Here is a 16,954-nt window from a genome sequence, read left to right on the forward strand (position 1 = left end):
GGGATCAGGATGGAGTACCGTAGTTGGCCAGAAGGAGAAAAGAAACAAACAGCTGAAGCGAAAAGTAGCGAGAAAGATGGAGCAGAACAAGAAAGAAAAGCCTCCGCCTCGTTAGAAGCCACCGAAGGGGGAAGCCGTACTCGTCAAGGCTAATGATGCAAGGACGTATGCTGCGCTATTCAAGAAGGTTAGAGAGCATCCGGAGCTGAGGGACTTGGGCGAGAATGTAATAAGGACCAGGCGCACTCAAACCGGAGAGATGCTCTTCGAGTTGAAGAAGGACCCTGCGGTCGATTGCTCGATTATGCAGGAGCGCTTCGCAAAATCGTTGGGCGCAGAGGCGGAAGTTAAATCCCTGACCCCAGAGATGGTGATTATGTGCAGAGATCTAGACGAGATCACGTCGGAAGAAGAGCTCAAGGATGCTCTACAGTCACAGTGTAACCTGGGCGAGGTGCAAATGGCAATCCGAATAAGGAAAGCGTTCGGGGGAACACAAACAGCGATAATTCGTCTGCCAGTAGCCGCTGCTAACAAGGCTCTAGAGGTAGGCAGATTGACTGTTGGATGGTCAAAATGCCCATTGAAAGCCGCCCGCCAGTGAATAAACAAGCTGAGAGATGCTTCAAATGTTTGGGCTTCGGACATCGAGCAGGGGCTTGTAAGGGTCCGGACAGATCCAATATGTGTTAGAAATGCGGGGGAACAGGTCATTTTGCGAAAGACTGCACGCAAAACCCAAGTGTATGCTTTGCACACCGGAAGAAAGGAATGATCATCATACCGGTGGTTACAAATGCCTTGCCTACAAGAGGGCGATCGCAGGCCAGCAGTAGTGGAGATAATTCAGATTAATCTGAATCACTGCGAAACCGCACAGCAACTGTTATGGCAGTCAACAACAGAAGTGATGTGTGACATAGCGATAATTGCAGAGCCGTATCGAGTTCCCCCTGACAACGGCAACTGGGTGGCTGATAGAACGGGAATGGCTGCGATACAAGTTATGAGCAGACTACCTATCCAAGAAGTGGTGGAGAGTTTTTGTGAAGGATACGTGATTGCCAAAATCAACGGCATTTACATATGTAGTTGCTATGCACCTCTAAGGTGGACTGTGGAGCAGTTCAGCCAGATGCTAGAGCAGTTAACCGACAAGCTGATCGGACGAGGGCCGGTAGTTATAGGAGGTGATTTCAATGCCTGGGCTGTGGAGTGGGGCAGCAGAGTAACCAATACGAGGGGATACATTCTGCAATGAAGGCACCGTGAGCACATTTCGGAGAGACGGGAGGGAGTCTATCATCGACATCACGTTCTGCAGTCCTTCGTTGATGCCGAACACTAACTGGAGAGTTAGTGAAATGTACACCCATAGCGATCACCAGGCGATTCGCTATTGTATTGGGCAACGAATCCCTGCGACAACACGAAGAAGAGTGACCGTTGAGCAGAAGTGGAAGATGAGAGCCTTTAATAAGGACCTCTTCGTTGAGGCACTTCGTCCGGACAATAGTATCGAGCACATTGATGCGGCCGAACTGATAAGGAGAATGGTAACGGCTTGTGACGCCGCAATGCCGCGAAAACTGGAACCTAGAAGCAATCGCCGTCCAGCTTACTGGTGGAACGAGAGGCTCAGTGCGCTGCGTGCTGCTTGTCTCAGATCCAGGAGGCGGGCACAGAGAGCGAGGACGGAACCAGAAAGAGAGGAGCGCAAGGCGGCGTTCCGGGAAGCTAGAACCGCATTGAAACGGGCAATCAAGATTAGCAAATCAGACTGCTACAAGGAGCTATGCCGAGAAGCAGACGCCAATCCCTGGGGTGATGCGTACAGAATTGTGATGGCGAAGATCAAAGGCCCGTCGACGCCAGCTGAAATGTGTCCAGTAATGCTGAAGGAAATCGTGGAAGGTCTCTTCCCGAAACACGACCTGACTACGTGGCCACCGACACCATACGGCGAAGATGCGGAAGCAATTGCCGAGGATTGACAAGTGTCCAATGACGAGCTGACAGAAGCAGCAAGGTACCTGAAAACGAAGAAAGCTCCCGGTCCAGATGGAATACCAAACGTGGCTCTGAAAGCTGCGATCTTGGCATATCCGGATATGTTCAGAACGGTACTACAGCGGTATCTGGACGAGGGTAACTTTCCAGAAATGTGGAAGACCCAGAAGCTGGTGTTGCTGCCAAAACCTGGAAAGCCGCCGGGGAATCCGGCCTCGTATAGACCGATATGCCTGATAGATACAGTTGGGAAGCTCCTGGAGAGGATCATCCTCAACAGGTTGACAAAGTGTATGGAGGGTGAAGGTGGACTGTCAATGATGCAGTTCGGATTCCGAAAAGGAGTATCAACTGTGGATGCAATCCGGACAGTACACGAAAGTGCTGAGAAAGCGTCCAAACAGAAGCGAAGAGGAGATCGATACTGCGCAGTGGTTACGATAGACGTGAAGAACGCGTTCAACAGCGCCAGTTTTGAAGCTATTGCCGCAGCGCTGCATAGAATGCGAGTTTTCGGCTATCTGTGTAACATTCTGAAGAGCTACTTTCAGAGCAGAGTTCTGGTGTATGACACGAACGAAGAGCAAAAGTCCATGCGTGTTACGGCGGGTGTTCCTCAGGGTTCCATACTCGGCCCAAGCCTCTGGAACGGGATGTATGATGGAGTCCTGACACTGCAGCTGCCCAGGAAAGTGAGAATCGTGGGTTGGATGAATGGAGTCAAGCTACAGATAGCTCACCAAAAAACGGAGGTGCTATTAGTCAGCAACTGCAAAGCAATCCAACGGATGGAGATCGTAATCGGAGGACATGAAATTACATCGAAACGGTCACTGAAGCACCTGGGAGTGATGATTGATGACAGGCTGAACTTCAACAGCCATGTCGACTACGCGTGTGAAAAGTCGGCGAAGGCAATGAACGCGATAACGAGGATCATGCCAAACGTTAGCGGACCAAGAAGCAGCACGAGGCGTCTGCTAGCTAGTGTCTCGTCATCGATACTGCGGTATGGAGTTCCTGCTTGGGGGAAAGCACTGCAAACCAAGCGGAACCGTGAAAAACTAAAAAGTGTGTTCCGGCTGATGGCCATACGGGTTGCAAGCGCGTATAGAACAATATCGTCGGAGGCAGCATGCGTTATTGCCGGGATGTTACCCATCTGCATCGCACTGGAGGAAGATATCGAGTGTTATCAGCGGAGAGACACCAGAAACATAAGGAAGGTGGTGAGAATCCGTTCGATGGCGAGATGGCAACAGGAGTGGGACAGTACGGAGAAAGGAAGGTGGACCCACCTTCTTATTCCGAACATGGCAATGTGGATAAATAGAAAGCATGGCGAGGTAAACTTCCACCTGACGCAGTTCCTGTCGGGCCACGGATGCTTCAGGAAGTATCTGCATCGGTTCGGGCATGCCAACTCACCGTTCTGTCCGAACTTTGAGAACGTCGAAAAGACGCCGGAGCACGTGGCCTTCGTGTGTCCAAGGTTTGAGGCACTACGAAGGGAAATAACCGGTTTAAGCTTGGAGAACGTCGTTGAGGAAATGTGTCGAGAGGAAAGCACTTGGAATGCGGTCGACAGGGTAGTATCGCGCATATAATCTGTTTTGCAAAAGAAATGGCGCAACGACCAAAGAGAATCGGTACCGGGAGAAATTCTTTTGTCGGGGAACTCTCCGTCGGTGTAGGCTAGATCCACCACCGGGGACTAGACTGAGTAGATAGCGACGGGTAGTCAGGGCACCAGGGAACCGGACGCCCTGTTCCACTGGAATCGCTGGACTGACCTTGGCACCCGGCTGGTTGGCTTCGGTGTGGGAGAAACTCCTTCGCCGGGGAATGTTCTGTTGGAGTATGCTAGATCCGCCCTCGAGGACTAGACCGAGTAGAACGCGAAGAATTAGTTGTTTAAAGTCGTCGAGACACCAACCACTTCAAAGTGGAGGCCAAGGAGAGCTGCTTAACAGCACAACAGGCCGACTTCTCCGAAGTAAATCAGATTGGTAGTACCGGAGAAGTGCAGGCATCGACACAGAAAGATTTGATGATAAGCTCGAATGAGCTCGTAGTAGAAGACGCATCTTGCGGTCCAGGGGAGGAGAAAGATAGCAAAGCTAGGAAAGGAGGTTTTTTCCCTCATTTGAGGTTTTTCCTCCCATCACAGTGGAAGCAAGTTTCCATAGAAACAAGGATTACCTAATTATAGGTAACATAGCAGGCGTGAACCCCAGAGCTCAATCCCCCTAGCAGGCAGCAAGGGGTGATGGTGAATGTTTCCAAGCAGTTTTGCGAGGAAGTGCAGACATTAGTGTCATAACTCAATAAAAAAAACACATACACACGGGGTTACGGCAGGCTGGGAGCTCTCAGCCGCCCCAGACCAGGGAAATAGAGGGGGATGACGCCTCCTGGACCCTGGTCAAGAACAAGAGGAAACCGAAGACTCAAGGGCCGAAAAGACGGCCCAGGCGAATGAGGGTAGCAAGAAGTCTAGGGTAGACGCCAATCGCTCCAGGGGCGATGCCCTAGTCATCAAAACGGACGAGGCTAAGTACTCGGACGTCTTGAAGGCGATGAGGAGTGACGTCAAGCTCGGTGATCTCGGCGCCGACGTACGTCGAATAAGACTTACCCGGATTGGCGAGATGATCCTCGAGCTAAAGCGGGGTGTCTCGCAAAAGGGCGCCGCCTACAAGAAGTTGGCGGTCCTAGGCGTCCTAGGCGAGACGGTCAAGGTGAGGGCACTTACGACGGAGGTGAATCTAAGGGTTAAAGACCTGGACGAGATCACCGAAGTCGAAGAGCGCGTCACGGCACTGCGGCGACACAGGTAGCATTGGTTCGGCTATCTGCAGCAGACGCCTCCAAGGTAGTCAAGTTAGGGAGCGTCAAGGTGGGGTGGTCGGTATGCCCTGTGGGCATATATGAGCAACCCGAAGTTTGCTTCAAGTGCCTTGAACCGGGGCACAAGCAATGGGACTGCAAAGGCCCTGACAGAAGCAAGCTCTGTCGACGCTGCGGATTGGAGAGACATAAGGCACAATGCTCCACGAAGCCTCTCAACTGTTTGATCTGTTCCAGCAAAGCTGCGAACAGCAAGCACCCCATGAAGGGTTCGAAGTGCCCGGCGTTTAAGCGTGTTGCAAAATCACAGTGCAGGAACCACTGTGATGCAGCCCTGCAACTGCTGTGTCAGGAAGATCCGTCGGCATATAGACCAATAGACCAATATGAAGACCAACTTTTCCAAAACGTAAACGATGCTTTAGATGGGGATGATGCATAACGCACTACTGAAGAAAGCCAATTGTAAAACTTGTTCTAGGCAATTCCTTGCTTTATACTGTGCATAAACAGTTATAACTGTGCCAACAACCTGATATTATTACACAATTATTCATAAATACAATTATTGTTTTTAACTCTGCCTACATTGAACTTTCATGATTGGTACGTGCGTTTGATTCCACTCCTCTCTATATCGATCAGCTGTTGTGAATCCTCTCAAAACTCTCACGTGTTTCAACTTCCCGAGTTGAAAGAATAATTTTTCGGTATCATTTTACAGATCCAAATACTTTTGCAAACAATAATAGATTTAAATTATGATGAAGGTATTTGTCAAGTAATTTGACTTGAAATTATAAAAAAACCGAGTCAAAGTGATTTTTCACGCATGATAATTGGTTTTAATAGTTTAAGAAGTGTATAAATCTAGAGTTATGAAGCAGATATATGTTTGATACACTTTTCTAAAGAACGTGATTAGCGATTTCAGATAATTTATCAATTTGTAAAATGTGCATAAATATTCAATGACTAATATTCAACTGAATATTGACTGTCCAGAGCCGACTATGAATGTGTCGGAAGTGAACTGACAAATGAAGAAACATGGACTTCACCAAACATTTTCGATTATTTTACACTCTGACTAGAAGTAATAAGCTTTCTATCCATAAAAAAACATTGCAAATCGATCCAGTGGTTCAAAAGTTATGATTTTTTTTAAATAAAAAAAAATCGAAAAATAGCGATTTTTCTGGTAACCCCTTATCGAGCATGGTCACCCTAATAAAAAATACGGATCTAATTATTTTCGATGAAGAACATACCAAGTGATTTTGAACAAAATTGGACAACTTTTTTTTCAACTCTATTCTTTTCCCGTGGAATCGCTGACCTACGAGAAAGGCAAAACGTTTTGGATGGATGGCCCATGCATTCTAACAATTTTCCAATATATTTTGCAACATTCATTGACGTAATATAAAAGGTAACATACATTCCGTGGTATAAGCCAACTAGGGGTAGTAGGGGCAATATGAACATAAGGGGCAATATGAACCACCCTCATTTTGAGCTTATTGACAAGTTTTAGCATGTAAAAGTTATATGATCTTTAAGAGGATGCTACACATATGCATCACCGTAAAAACCGCATTAAAATTCAATTCAAACATGAAAATACACTTGAAAATGTAAATTTTCGCTCCATAGGCAAAATTATTATAAGATTTGAAGTTTATAAATAAGGTTTTGACACAAAACTGATTAAAATACAGGTCAAAAATACACCACAATCAAAAAATATATTAAAATTGAATATTGTACACACATGTTTCTATTGATACAAATCTGAATTTATCATAAAACTTTTTTCCCAAAAACAGTCTCTATGGGGCAATATGGGCATACCTGCACAGAGCAAGATATCAGGCCTTAAAATACGAACAAGTTCAAATTTCAGTAGTCAAATACAAGAATATTATCATATATGTAAGATTCATTACGGAAAAATTACAACAGCGCATTACTGTGATTGAAACAGAAAAAATGACCATTGGCCAATTGAAATGTGGCTGTTCAAACGGTGAAGAGTGGCAAATCGGTTCAGCCGGTTTTTTAATTTTATTTGGTATGGAATACTCACAACTGTTGTAGGAATATCATATTCTTCCATATTACGATACTTTTTTCGCCTAAATAAACGTTTTGGATAGGTGGCTCATACTGCCCCAAATAGTGGCTCATATTGCCCCGTATAGTCGGGAACACACATTGAAATCAATACATTTTCAAAAGTGCATTCCAACAATTTCCAAACGCATTTTTCGTCATTCATCGACGTTATGTGAAAGGTAACATTCTCTAGTATAAGTCAACTACATTTGAACGACGTTTTTTTGAGCTTTTCAGCGCTTTTCGGAACGATTTCCTTAGGTGGCCCATATTGCCCCGATCACCCCTACATAGATTTAAATAAAGTTTTTTTGAGCTTTCCAGTGCTTCTCGGAACAATTTCCTTATATGGCCTATATTGCCCGGATCACCTGTGTCACCTTATGTCTGTTTGTTACATAAACAGGCTATTGTATAGAAGTTTCGATGGTGACTTACAATAAAATTTGAAATTATTATAAAGTAAGTAATGGCTTTTCGGATATTTTTCAATTAAAAAGATAGAGCATGGTTTAAATGTCCACAAAAATATATTCAATCTTCTGTGTAATGTGGCTAAAGTCTATTTTGATATTTTGAATATGTATCGTAGTGTTTGAACAAGAAATAAAAAAAACATAACATAACAATATTAAAATCTATTTCAGCAACACACTTCTTTACACTTCTACCTAATCGAATGTGCACACTACTAAATTCGCCCTTGCATTCTTCTGCTTACATATAGAACTTTAACTATCTGTAAGTTGAGGCAATCAATAGTTTGCCAGCCTACCTTTCGAGCGTCATTAACTTAAATGTGCAATTTCAACTAAAATTTAGAAACTAATTTCTAGGTATGATGTGAAATCAAGGTGCCAAATGGAAAGATAAGCATCAGGCAAAGATATTCGACGGATTGGTAGCATAGTGAACATCGAAAGCAAATGCTAAAAGTTAGGTAAATGACCGATCTCTTATGCACAAGCATAATATATTTTAAAAAATGTAGTAAGTAAAACCTGTAGATGCTTCTGCGGCAGATAGTGGAAATCAATGGTCACGTGTAATCTCAGGTAACGATGAAAAGCGCCGGTGAGTTCCTTCCCCGGTTGTCCCAAAAAAAAAATGGAGAACCATATTGTCTCCAAAGGCACTCAGTGATCCCTCTGCCTCAATAATCTCAAACTTCTGCATTTTGATTGAATATAATCAAACTCACTAGAATACACCGGATGGTGGATTGGGACTATTGGCGTTGCTGCCACCGTGACTACTGCCGCTGGCAGTAGGAACATTACCTGAGCTGGGTAATGGTACACATGTGGAGATGGCTTTTAATACCTCTTCCTGCAGCGATGTGGGTGGGTCGGACAGAATGTCTGTCGTCGTCGACAGCTGACGCAATTTGTTGGATACCGCTGTGGGATAGATGATTTTATCAATTATTAAGCACACGTTAGTGTAATTGGACGGTTGTGGTGCGTAGTCGTACATACCCGGTCTGAGTTCCACTAGTGAGCAATGCTGATCTACCCACAGTTGACTGGAACGACACATTTCATCCAAGCTAGCAACGGACACCGTTTGATTGAAGGAATTCATCAGCGGTTCGAATATCAAACCAAACTAAGAAGATAAATGTTGCATTGAGTAAACATTCCGTTAAAAAAGTACTTCAAGAAAACTTACAATCCAGAATTTCCAGTTATCGATTGTTCGCTGTCGGACATATTGTTGATAGAGCTCCTTGACGCGACCCGTCCTCTGGCGTGAAATCGGAGCGCCACTTGCCGGGAGAGATGTTTGTAGATTGCTGAAAAAATGCAAAAAAAAAACAAAATGCTGTAACATTATTTGAAATTCTTCAGGTTTTTTTTACAACTTTTTTATATTTTTAGGTTTTTCAGAACTAATGAGTAGACGGGAAATTTTGAATTAAATTGTTCGCCTAAGTACCATGGCAGGGTTTTGAAAAACGAATACAATACAACCCATAAAATATAGTTTACCAAATAGGGTATGATTCTTCGAAATGAAGAAATATAACTGTAAATTACTCACCTTAGAGAGTTATTCAGCGTATCGATTTCTCGGCGCAGCGCTTCCATCTTTTCGTTGGTGGCAGCCCGATCGGATCGCAGCTGTTTGATGTACTCGGCACCCTTCTGTAGCATTGCAGCCTTACTCAGCTATAGCGAAAACAGGAGAAGATAGATATAGAGACTAAATTCTGTAAAAAATTTAGATAACAATTCCCACCTTTGCATTGGGGTTCTGTTGTAGCTGAGGAATCAACGAATGCAGCATATCGAATCCGTTCTTGATATTGTAACGTCGTTTCTGCTCAGCATGGATATGCCCCGTTCTGCGCTGATGATCGGTTCGATGCTGCTGATGGTACTTACTGCCCACGCCGCCGGTGGATTGGCCAGAACAGCCGGATTCGCCTAACCCGGACACACCAACGGGTGACATGGGACTGTCACTATCAATCAAAAAGTCTGGCGACAAGCTTTGAGTTGGAATGGAAACACCACTGTTGTAGGAGGAAGATGCGGCGAATGACAACACCGAACTCTGTGGTGGCGTGGTATTGCGAGTCTGCAGTTGTTGAGGGCTGGATTGGGATTGGTTGACATGCAGCTGAGATGATGCGGGTGATATTGGGTTACTTAGTGGGGATTGCTGATAGGTGGTTTGCTGTTGCTGTTGCTGATGTGGTTGAGCAATTGCTTGATGAGATTGTTGCTGCGATGCTTGTAAGTTACTTATGGCACTCGAAGTGGGTGTAGTATGCTGCTTAACGTTAAATAAGGTACTCGAACCTGGAACGAAAAAGTCGTGTAAAGCAAAGCACCAATACCCAGCATAGAGGGGTGATAAGGATATAAAAAATCAGATTCACATCTTTGATCACTGCTAATACTTACTGTTCGTTGTTAACAACTGCGCCAGCAATGCGCTATTGCCCATGTTCAACACGGGTTCGCTGGAAGTGGCATGAAGACTAGGAAGCAGATTTACTCCACTGATGGGTACCGAGCTACTATTATTGCCTGCCTGTTTTATGATCATTGAATTGCTACGCGTTCTCAGTTTAGGGCTCACTTTCGCTTGATACCGAGGTATAGCAAAGTTATCTTCCTTCGGTGGCAAAGGAAATGTCGCGTTGATTGGCAGGCTGTTTGAGCGGAACATTTCTTTGGTCGGATGTGGTGGTAATCGCTTCTGCGATGGAGACGAGGACTGCTGTTGTTGGAGATCTTGTAATTGCTGCTGGGACTGCTCTATAGATGGTTGCTGATTCAGGTTCACATTCTGCTGCTGATGTCCGTGGGGTGGTGATGGATGCCGCATGCTGCGTCCTGTGCTCCCATAGGAAATAGTGTTTTGAGACGGTATTTTATACGGCTGTGGTTGGTGATTGTGATAGGACTTGTAGCTGGAAGTCTGAGGGTGGAGCGACCCTTTGTAGGCATCCTGTTGATGCTGCTGGAGAATGGTTCCTGGTGGGGAGTGCTGTGGTGCCAACATGGGGTTATAGTTTTGCGCGGTTGGCATCGATATTGATCGTGGTTGGGGTTTCTGGTTCAACGTTTGTTGGTTTTGCGCCGGAAGTGAATGACTGTGAGTGAGGAGCTTAGAATTTAGGTTCTGTATCAGCAGGTTTGGATTGTCACCTCCAGGGACTCCATTGTTTGAAAGATTCACAGCGTTCACAGCGGAATTTATAGGCTGTGATTGCTGCATATTATAATTCAATACATTCTGGTTATTCGGCGTTCCGGACATCTGGATGATGCCGCCAGTTTGTATGTAGGAGCCGGGAGGGTAAGCGTTATTGAGAATATTCTGATTCATTTGTGGTTGTGAGACAAGGTTATAGGCCATTGTTTGGTGTGTTGTCGGTGGGCATTTGTCGTAGTTGTGTGGCTCTCGTCTGAAAGTAAAAAACATATGTTGTAAAGTTAAAACTCATGATAGGGTGATACAAATAGTAGTCCTCCAACTCTTGACATAGATGACATAGGTACCTCTGTTTTCGATACCTTATGGATACCGGAATACATTTTACAAGTTAGAAAAAAAGAGCGCGTTTCGATAATATGTAAAGTTGTAATAAATCGTAATAAACTTTGAACGAATTTTCAAATGTTCAATGAATTGTTTTTCAATTTTCTTAAGAATGCATAGTATAGTCGATTACTTATACTCGAACACTTTTTATACCTATTCAGCTACACTATTGATACCCATTCATTTTACCGTTCTAGGCGCATGTTAGAAACAGAGTTGTCAAATGAAAATCGGTACTTTCAGTTTTTAAACATCTGTATCATCTGTGGCTGATCTGTAGAAAATCAATCGGCGTTTGGCGTGGAACCTCGGTTTCTGTTAGTGATTCCATCGATTCAAATTTACGGGTTTAATTTATTGAATACAAGAAAGCTGCTTTCCGGCGCGCGATCCGTTTTGATCGGCATTCCGCAAAGAGCGGTTCAACTCTTTATATGGCAAAGGCAATTGCTACTAACAAATCATATGTTTTTCGGTTTATCAACAAAAGCTCTATCTATTATATCCCATGTAGTTGCTGTATTTGCTACCTAGTAACCTCCCAGATGAATTTGAGCCATAAAAATTGAAATGCCTTACTTTTTTCCATTGGTAATAATTATTTTGAATCTCATGTGTTAGATTATGGCGTGATTAGCGTGAAGAATGCTTTACCTTTTTTGTATATACGGTTTTTAGATTTTTCACGAAATTGCTTTTGAAAAAAAAAGTGCAAAACAAAAAAAATGGCTTGTAATGCGTTTTCCAACTAGAACTTTTCGCTAAAAAATGTAACGTGTATTGTTTTTGATTTGTATAACGTAAAACCAGGCAGTGGCTAAATACATTCTCCGAACGGGCCCGTTGTCTGCTTTCCAGCGCGCGCGAGCCATTTTAATCCGTAAAGAGGTTCGACAAAATTTGATGTAGCGGAGCGGACACAGCAGCACGAAGGCATGGGTAGCAGTGGCAGGCAATGCTGAAAATTTACTCCAAATGGTGGAGGCTTAGCGAAAAATCATCGAGTGGCGGTCGGACAATTTCAACGCAAGGTGCTGACAAGCGTTTGGATGCAGTTAGTTATTGGAAAAACGCATTGGGAAAAAAAATTGAATCTTCTCATTCATTTCATTTATTTAGTTAACATCTAAACAGATAACACTGAATCAACAATTTGACGCCACAATGCACGGTTCGAGGCCGCATCTCTCCATCCTCGGATACGCCCCACGCTCGCCAAGTCGTTTTGCACCTGGTCTACCCATCTCGCTCGCTGCGCTCCACGCCGTCTCGTACCTGCCGGATCGGAAGCGAACACCATCTTTGCAGGGTTGCTGTCCGGCATCGTATCCTTCCAACTTTAGCTACCTTCTGGATACTGGGTTCGCCGTAGAGTTGGGCGAGCTCATGGTTCATTATTCGCCGCCACACATCGTCTTCTTGCACACCGCCAAAGATGGTCCTAAGCACCCGTCTCTCAAATACTCCGAGTGCTTGCAAGTCCTCCTCGAGCACTGTCCATGTTTCATGTCCGTAGAGGACAACCGGACTTATAAGCGTCTTGTACATGACACATTTGGTGCGGTGGCGAATCTTTTTCGACCGCAGTTTCTTCTGGAGCCCGTAGTAGGCCCGACTTCCACAGATGATGCGCCTTCGTATTTCACGACTAACGTTGTTGTCAGCCGTTAGCAAGGATCCGAGGTAGACGAATTCCTCGACCACCTCGAAGGTATCCCCGTCTATCGTAACACTGCTTCCCAGGCGGGCCCTGTCGCGCTCGGTTCCGCCCACAAGCATGTACTTTGTCTTTGACGCATTCACCACCAGTCCAACTTTAGTTGATTCACGATTCACGGCGGGTGTACAGTTCTGCCACCTTTGCAAATGTTCGGCCGACAATGTCCATGTCATCCGCGAAGCAAATAAATTGACTAGATCTGTTGAAAATCGTACCCCGGCTGTTACACCCGGCTCTCCGCATGACACCTTCTAGCGCAATGTTGAACAACAGGCACGAAAGTCCATCACCTTGTCTTAGTCCCCGGCGCGATTCGAACGAACTGGAGTGTTCGCCCGAAATCTTCACACAGTTTTGCACACCATCCACCGTTGCTTTGATCAGTCTGGTAAGCTTCCCAGGGAAGCTGTTCTCGTCCATAATTTTCCATAGCTCTACGCGGACTATACTGTCGTATGCCGCCTTGAAATCAACGAACAGATGGTGCGTTGGGACCTGGTATTCACGGCATTTTTGAAGGATTTGCCGTACAGTAAAGATCTGTTTCGTTGTCGAGCGGCCGTCAACGAAGCCGGCTTGATAACTTCCCACGAACTCGTTCACTAATGGTGACAGACGACGGAAGATGATCTGGGATATCACTTTGTAGGCGGCATTAAGAATGGTGATCGCTCGAAAGTTCTCACACTCCAGTTTGTCGCCTTTCTTGTAGATGGGGCATATAACCTTTTCCTTCCACTCCTCCAGTAGCTGTTCGGTGTCCCAGGTTCTGACTATCAGTTTGTGCAGACAAATGGCCAGCTTTTCAAAGCCTATCTTGATGTGTTTAGCTCCGATACCATACTTACCAGCTGCTTTATTGATCTTTAGCTGTTGAATGGCATCCTTAACTTCCCTCAAGGTGGGGGCTGGTTGGCTTCCATCGTCCGCTGAACTGACGTAGTCATCTCCTCCGCTGCCTTGACTTTCACTGCCTGTACTCTCAGCGCCATTCAGATTGGATCTTCTCAGGACCAGTATTTTATGGAAAGAAAGAGGTAAATGCAAAAAATGGACTGTTTCGGTGGCATCGGGTTTGGCGTGGTAGCTTGGTTGCTGTTAGCAGTTCCATCCATTCAAATTTATTACAGAGGTCTCAGTCTCTAGTAGCAACAAGAGTCGGACTAACAATCCTTTGCTTCCTATATAACCGTAAGAACGTGGCCGGCGGCGTTATTTACTTAAAATATTTGAGCTCCCGAAACGTGTACATTGCGAATGTGTAACTAATCCCAAGCCCCATTAGTTTGGATCTCTGTACAATTTTGCAAGTTCTAGTCAATCACGGAGTACTATCCGGCCAAATACCCAATTTGACCAAACGACTTTTTCGGCAAAATGGCCAGTTTACCAGAACGACAGTTTCGGCCGTATGTCCATTTCGGTCAAATGACATTTGTGGTCTAATAACCAAATGAAATATTTTGCCAAATAACTTTAGAGATTGTGGCCAAATGGCTCTTCCCTTTCTTCCAAATTTCCGTAAATAAATTATTTACAGTTTCCACAAGTTTTATTTTAATGGGATTTTGTTTGATATTATCTTGAGAAATTTTCAGAATATGTACTTATGGTGTCGTTAAGACTAAATTGTTTCCCGACTTCCGACAACAAGTTGCATTCGACGGGGGACAAACCCTAGTTGATCACTATATATTAGAGTGGGGCGTCATGGTCATTTTTTCAAATCAATGGTTTTTTGAAGCCATTCTGGGTCCTGAACAACTGTGCAGAATTTGGGACCGATTGGTTGCTTCCTCGCTTTCCGCATCGCGTTTGAAGTTTGTATGGAAATTAGTATGGGAGAACGTATATTTTTGCATTTCTACTACTAGAAGTTTCAGTTCATCGTAAACCAAGTGGCACATTGCGTTAAAGTATAACCCAAAGGATGCCGAAAAACTTTGCTGAAGAAGGCACGTTGCTGGAACGTCCACGAAAAAAGTTATAACGCTTCGAAGATTGAGTGTTCAAACCATATGCAAAAAATCGTTTATTCTGCCAGCACTGCCGTACTACGTAGACCAATAATTTAACTGAGTGTTATTTCAAAATAATTCATCTTATAGGGCATTAGAGCTAATGGGAGCTATCGGGAATCATTTCACAAAGAAAAAAATCAAACAAGAAGGAAGATAGGTTTTGCCCTTCGATAACCATAGGTCGCCCGGTAGTGCTGGCAGAAACATTGATTTCTTGCATATGGTTTGAACAATCAATTTTCGAAACGTAATAACATTTTTTGTAGACCTTTCAGCTACGTACCTTCTTTGGCAAAGTCTTTCGGCATCTTCTAGACTATATGCTAACGTATTGAGTCACGTGATTGATGATAAACTGAAGCCGCGAATAGCAAAAATGTAAAAAAGTACGTTTTCCCATACTAATCTCCATGTAAATTTAAAACGCGATGCGGCATGCGAGGTCGCAACCAATCGAGCCCATATTTTGCACAGTTGATTGGTGTCCCAAAACGATTCAGAAAAACCTTGATCTCACTTGATCGGACGAAGTTTGCGTTTTTCCATACAACTGCGCCCCACTCTACTATCTATATACATAAAAATGAATTTCTGTTTGTCTGAACCTTATAGACTCCGAAACTACTGAACCGATCGGCGTGAAAATTTGTATTTGGCACTTCTCATTTCAAAGTGAAACAATATGACAACAGATTGGATTTTGAAATTCGTTCATCACTGATGTTAAAATTAATATGCAATATTCAAGCACATTCAAGGCCGCCGTCTGAACTTGTTGCGAAATGATTAACTTAAAACGAAAAGTGCAGCTTCATGGGCTTTTGGAACGATGAACATCCTGGAGATCTTTCAAGTCGGCCCTTTGCACCACCGGAGGTGTACAGGATCCTTAAGTAAAGTAAAGAATATCCTTCTGTTTGCATCATCCTTCTATAAAACTGATCATTTAGTCAAGTTTAGTCTGTTTGGAAAATCGTGAAATATTTTTCAATCAACTAGTTAACCTACCATATACGCACATTTCAGATAATTTATTGGAACAATTTGACAACAATTATTGAAGATATTCGTCAGCTGCAACTAAGCCGGATGCCGTACTAGGAAGTTTAAATCATCTTTGGTTCCACGGCATGAATTTGGTCCTCATCCTGCTTTTTGGATCTATTTTCATTCTTCAAAAAATGGCCCATATCCAGGCCACTTTACTCCACAAAGTGAATCGGATTGCATCTTTACCACCCTACCAAACTTATTCTGCTGAATAGGTAATAAATAATCGATAGTCTGACACATCATAATAAATTGCAAATTACAACATAATTACATCAACATTATTTCCGGTTAGACATTTGTCTATAGTTTATCAGTATGGAATATGGAGGCCAGTCAATGAATCGATTGTTGTCTTAGAATTAATGAGAGTTATTTATTTGAGCCAATGTTGGCAATAATTTCCCGAATATTTAGCGCTATTTAACGACTCAATTGTAATATTGAATGCTGGCTTCACATGGTTATGAATGAATGTATTGCTTTATACAATTTGCCGTATCATACTTTAAGACCTATAAGAGTTTAAGTTTAACTGAATCAGATTTGTGAGAAAGTTCTGGTGTACGTAAAAAATATGGGTAAATAGCTGAATTCATGGGCTCCAGATAGCCTTGCATGCAAAGACGTAGGATTCCCAAGCCGGATATGGCGAGCTCGATTCTCGGTTCGGTCGAGGATATAGAATGTAGAGCCATTTTTTTTTGTTTTCCTGTCCGGGTGTGCCACTGCGACCTGTTATTAGATCTATTGTAGCATTACCCGTATCCTTAGTGTTTAAGTGCATGTCGAATTACTTCATTACTATTGATGCAGTATCGGTGCAATGCAGTATCAATTTCGATACAGTTGTTGTTTTGTTTTCTCAAGAGCACCATGACAAGGTCCGCTATTTAGACCCTTCACAGAGAGCAATACCATTGAAGGCGCGCCCCTTATCAATAGGAAATCGATCCCTTCTTGAGAAAACAGAACCGTGATACTGTTTTTGGCCATGCATCGGATCCCTAGCCACATCCTTGTCTTGCTTCTAGAATATCACCAGTAAAACAATGAAAACCCGGGATTTAGCTCTGTCTACAAGACTATTTCAAGCAAGAGAATTTGTTCAGTAATAAGAACTCCC

The 16,954-nt window shown here is 43.8% G+C and overlaps 2 protein-coding genes across 10 annotated transcripts in view; one reads left to right on the plus strand and one right to left on the minus strand.

Moving 5' to 3' along the window:
* LOC134212567 (ATP-dependent RNA helicase DDX47) overlaps window positions 1-16,954 on the plus strand; it is an 85,299-nt gene that overhangs the window by 18,236 nt on the left and 50,109 nt on the right. The window lies entirely within an intron of this gene.
* The window catches only part of LOC134212565 (carbohydrate-responsive element-binding protein), a 182,562-nt gene continuing 173,097 nt past the window's right edge, over window positions 7,490-16,954 (minus strand). For all 9 annotated transcript variants that reach the window (XM_062690549.1, XM_062690547.1, XM_062690546.1 and 6 more), the window contains 6 exons: window positions 9,891-10,900; window positions 9,220-9,785; window positions 9,022-9,149; window positions 8,650-8,773; window positions 8,457-8,586; window positions 7,490-8,378 (listed from right to left, as the gene is read on the minus strand). In XM_062690549.1, the coding sequence (XP_062546533.1) occupies window positions 8,179-8,378; window positions 8,457-8,586; window positions 8,650-8,773; window positions 9,022-9,149; window positions 9,220-9,785; window positions 9,891-10,900 (2,158 nt within the window). In that variant the 3' untranslated portion in view covers window positions 7,490-8,178. The remainder of the gene's footprint in view (window positions 8,379-8,456; window positions 8,587-8,649; window positions 8,774-9,021; window positions 9,150-9,219; window positions 9,786-9,890; window positions 10,901-16,954) is intronic.

The sequence above is a fragment of the Armigeres subalbatus genome, chromosome 2 (assembly GCF_024139115.2).
Source record: "Armigeres subalbatus isolate Guangzhou_Male chromosome 2, GZ_Asu_2, whole genome shotgun sequence".
In the NCBI taxonomy this organism is placed as follows: domain Eukaryota; kingdom Metazoa; phylum Arthropoda; class Insecta; order Diptera; family Culicidae; genus Armigeres; species Armigeres subalbatus.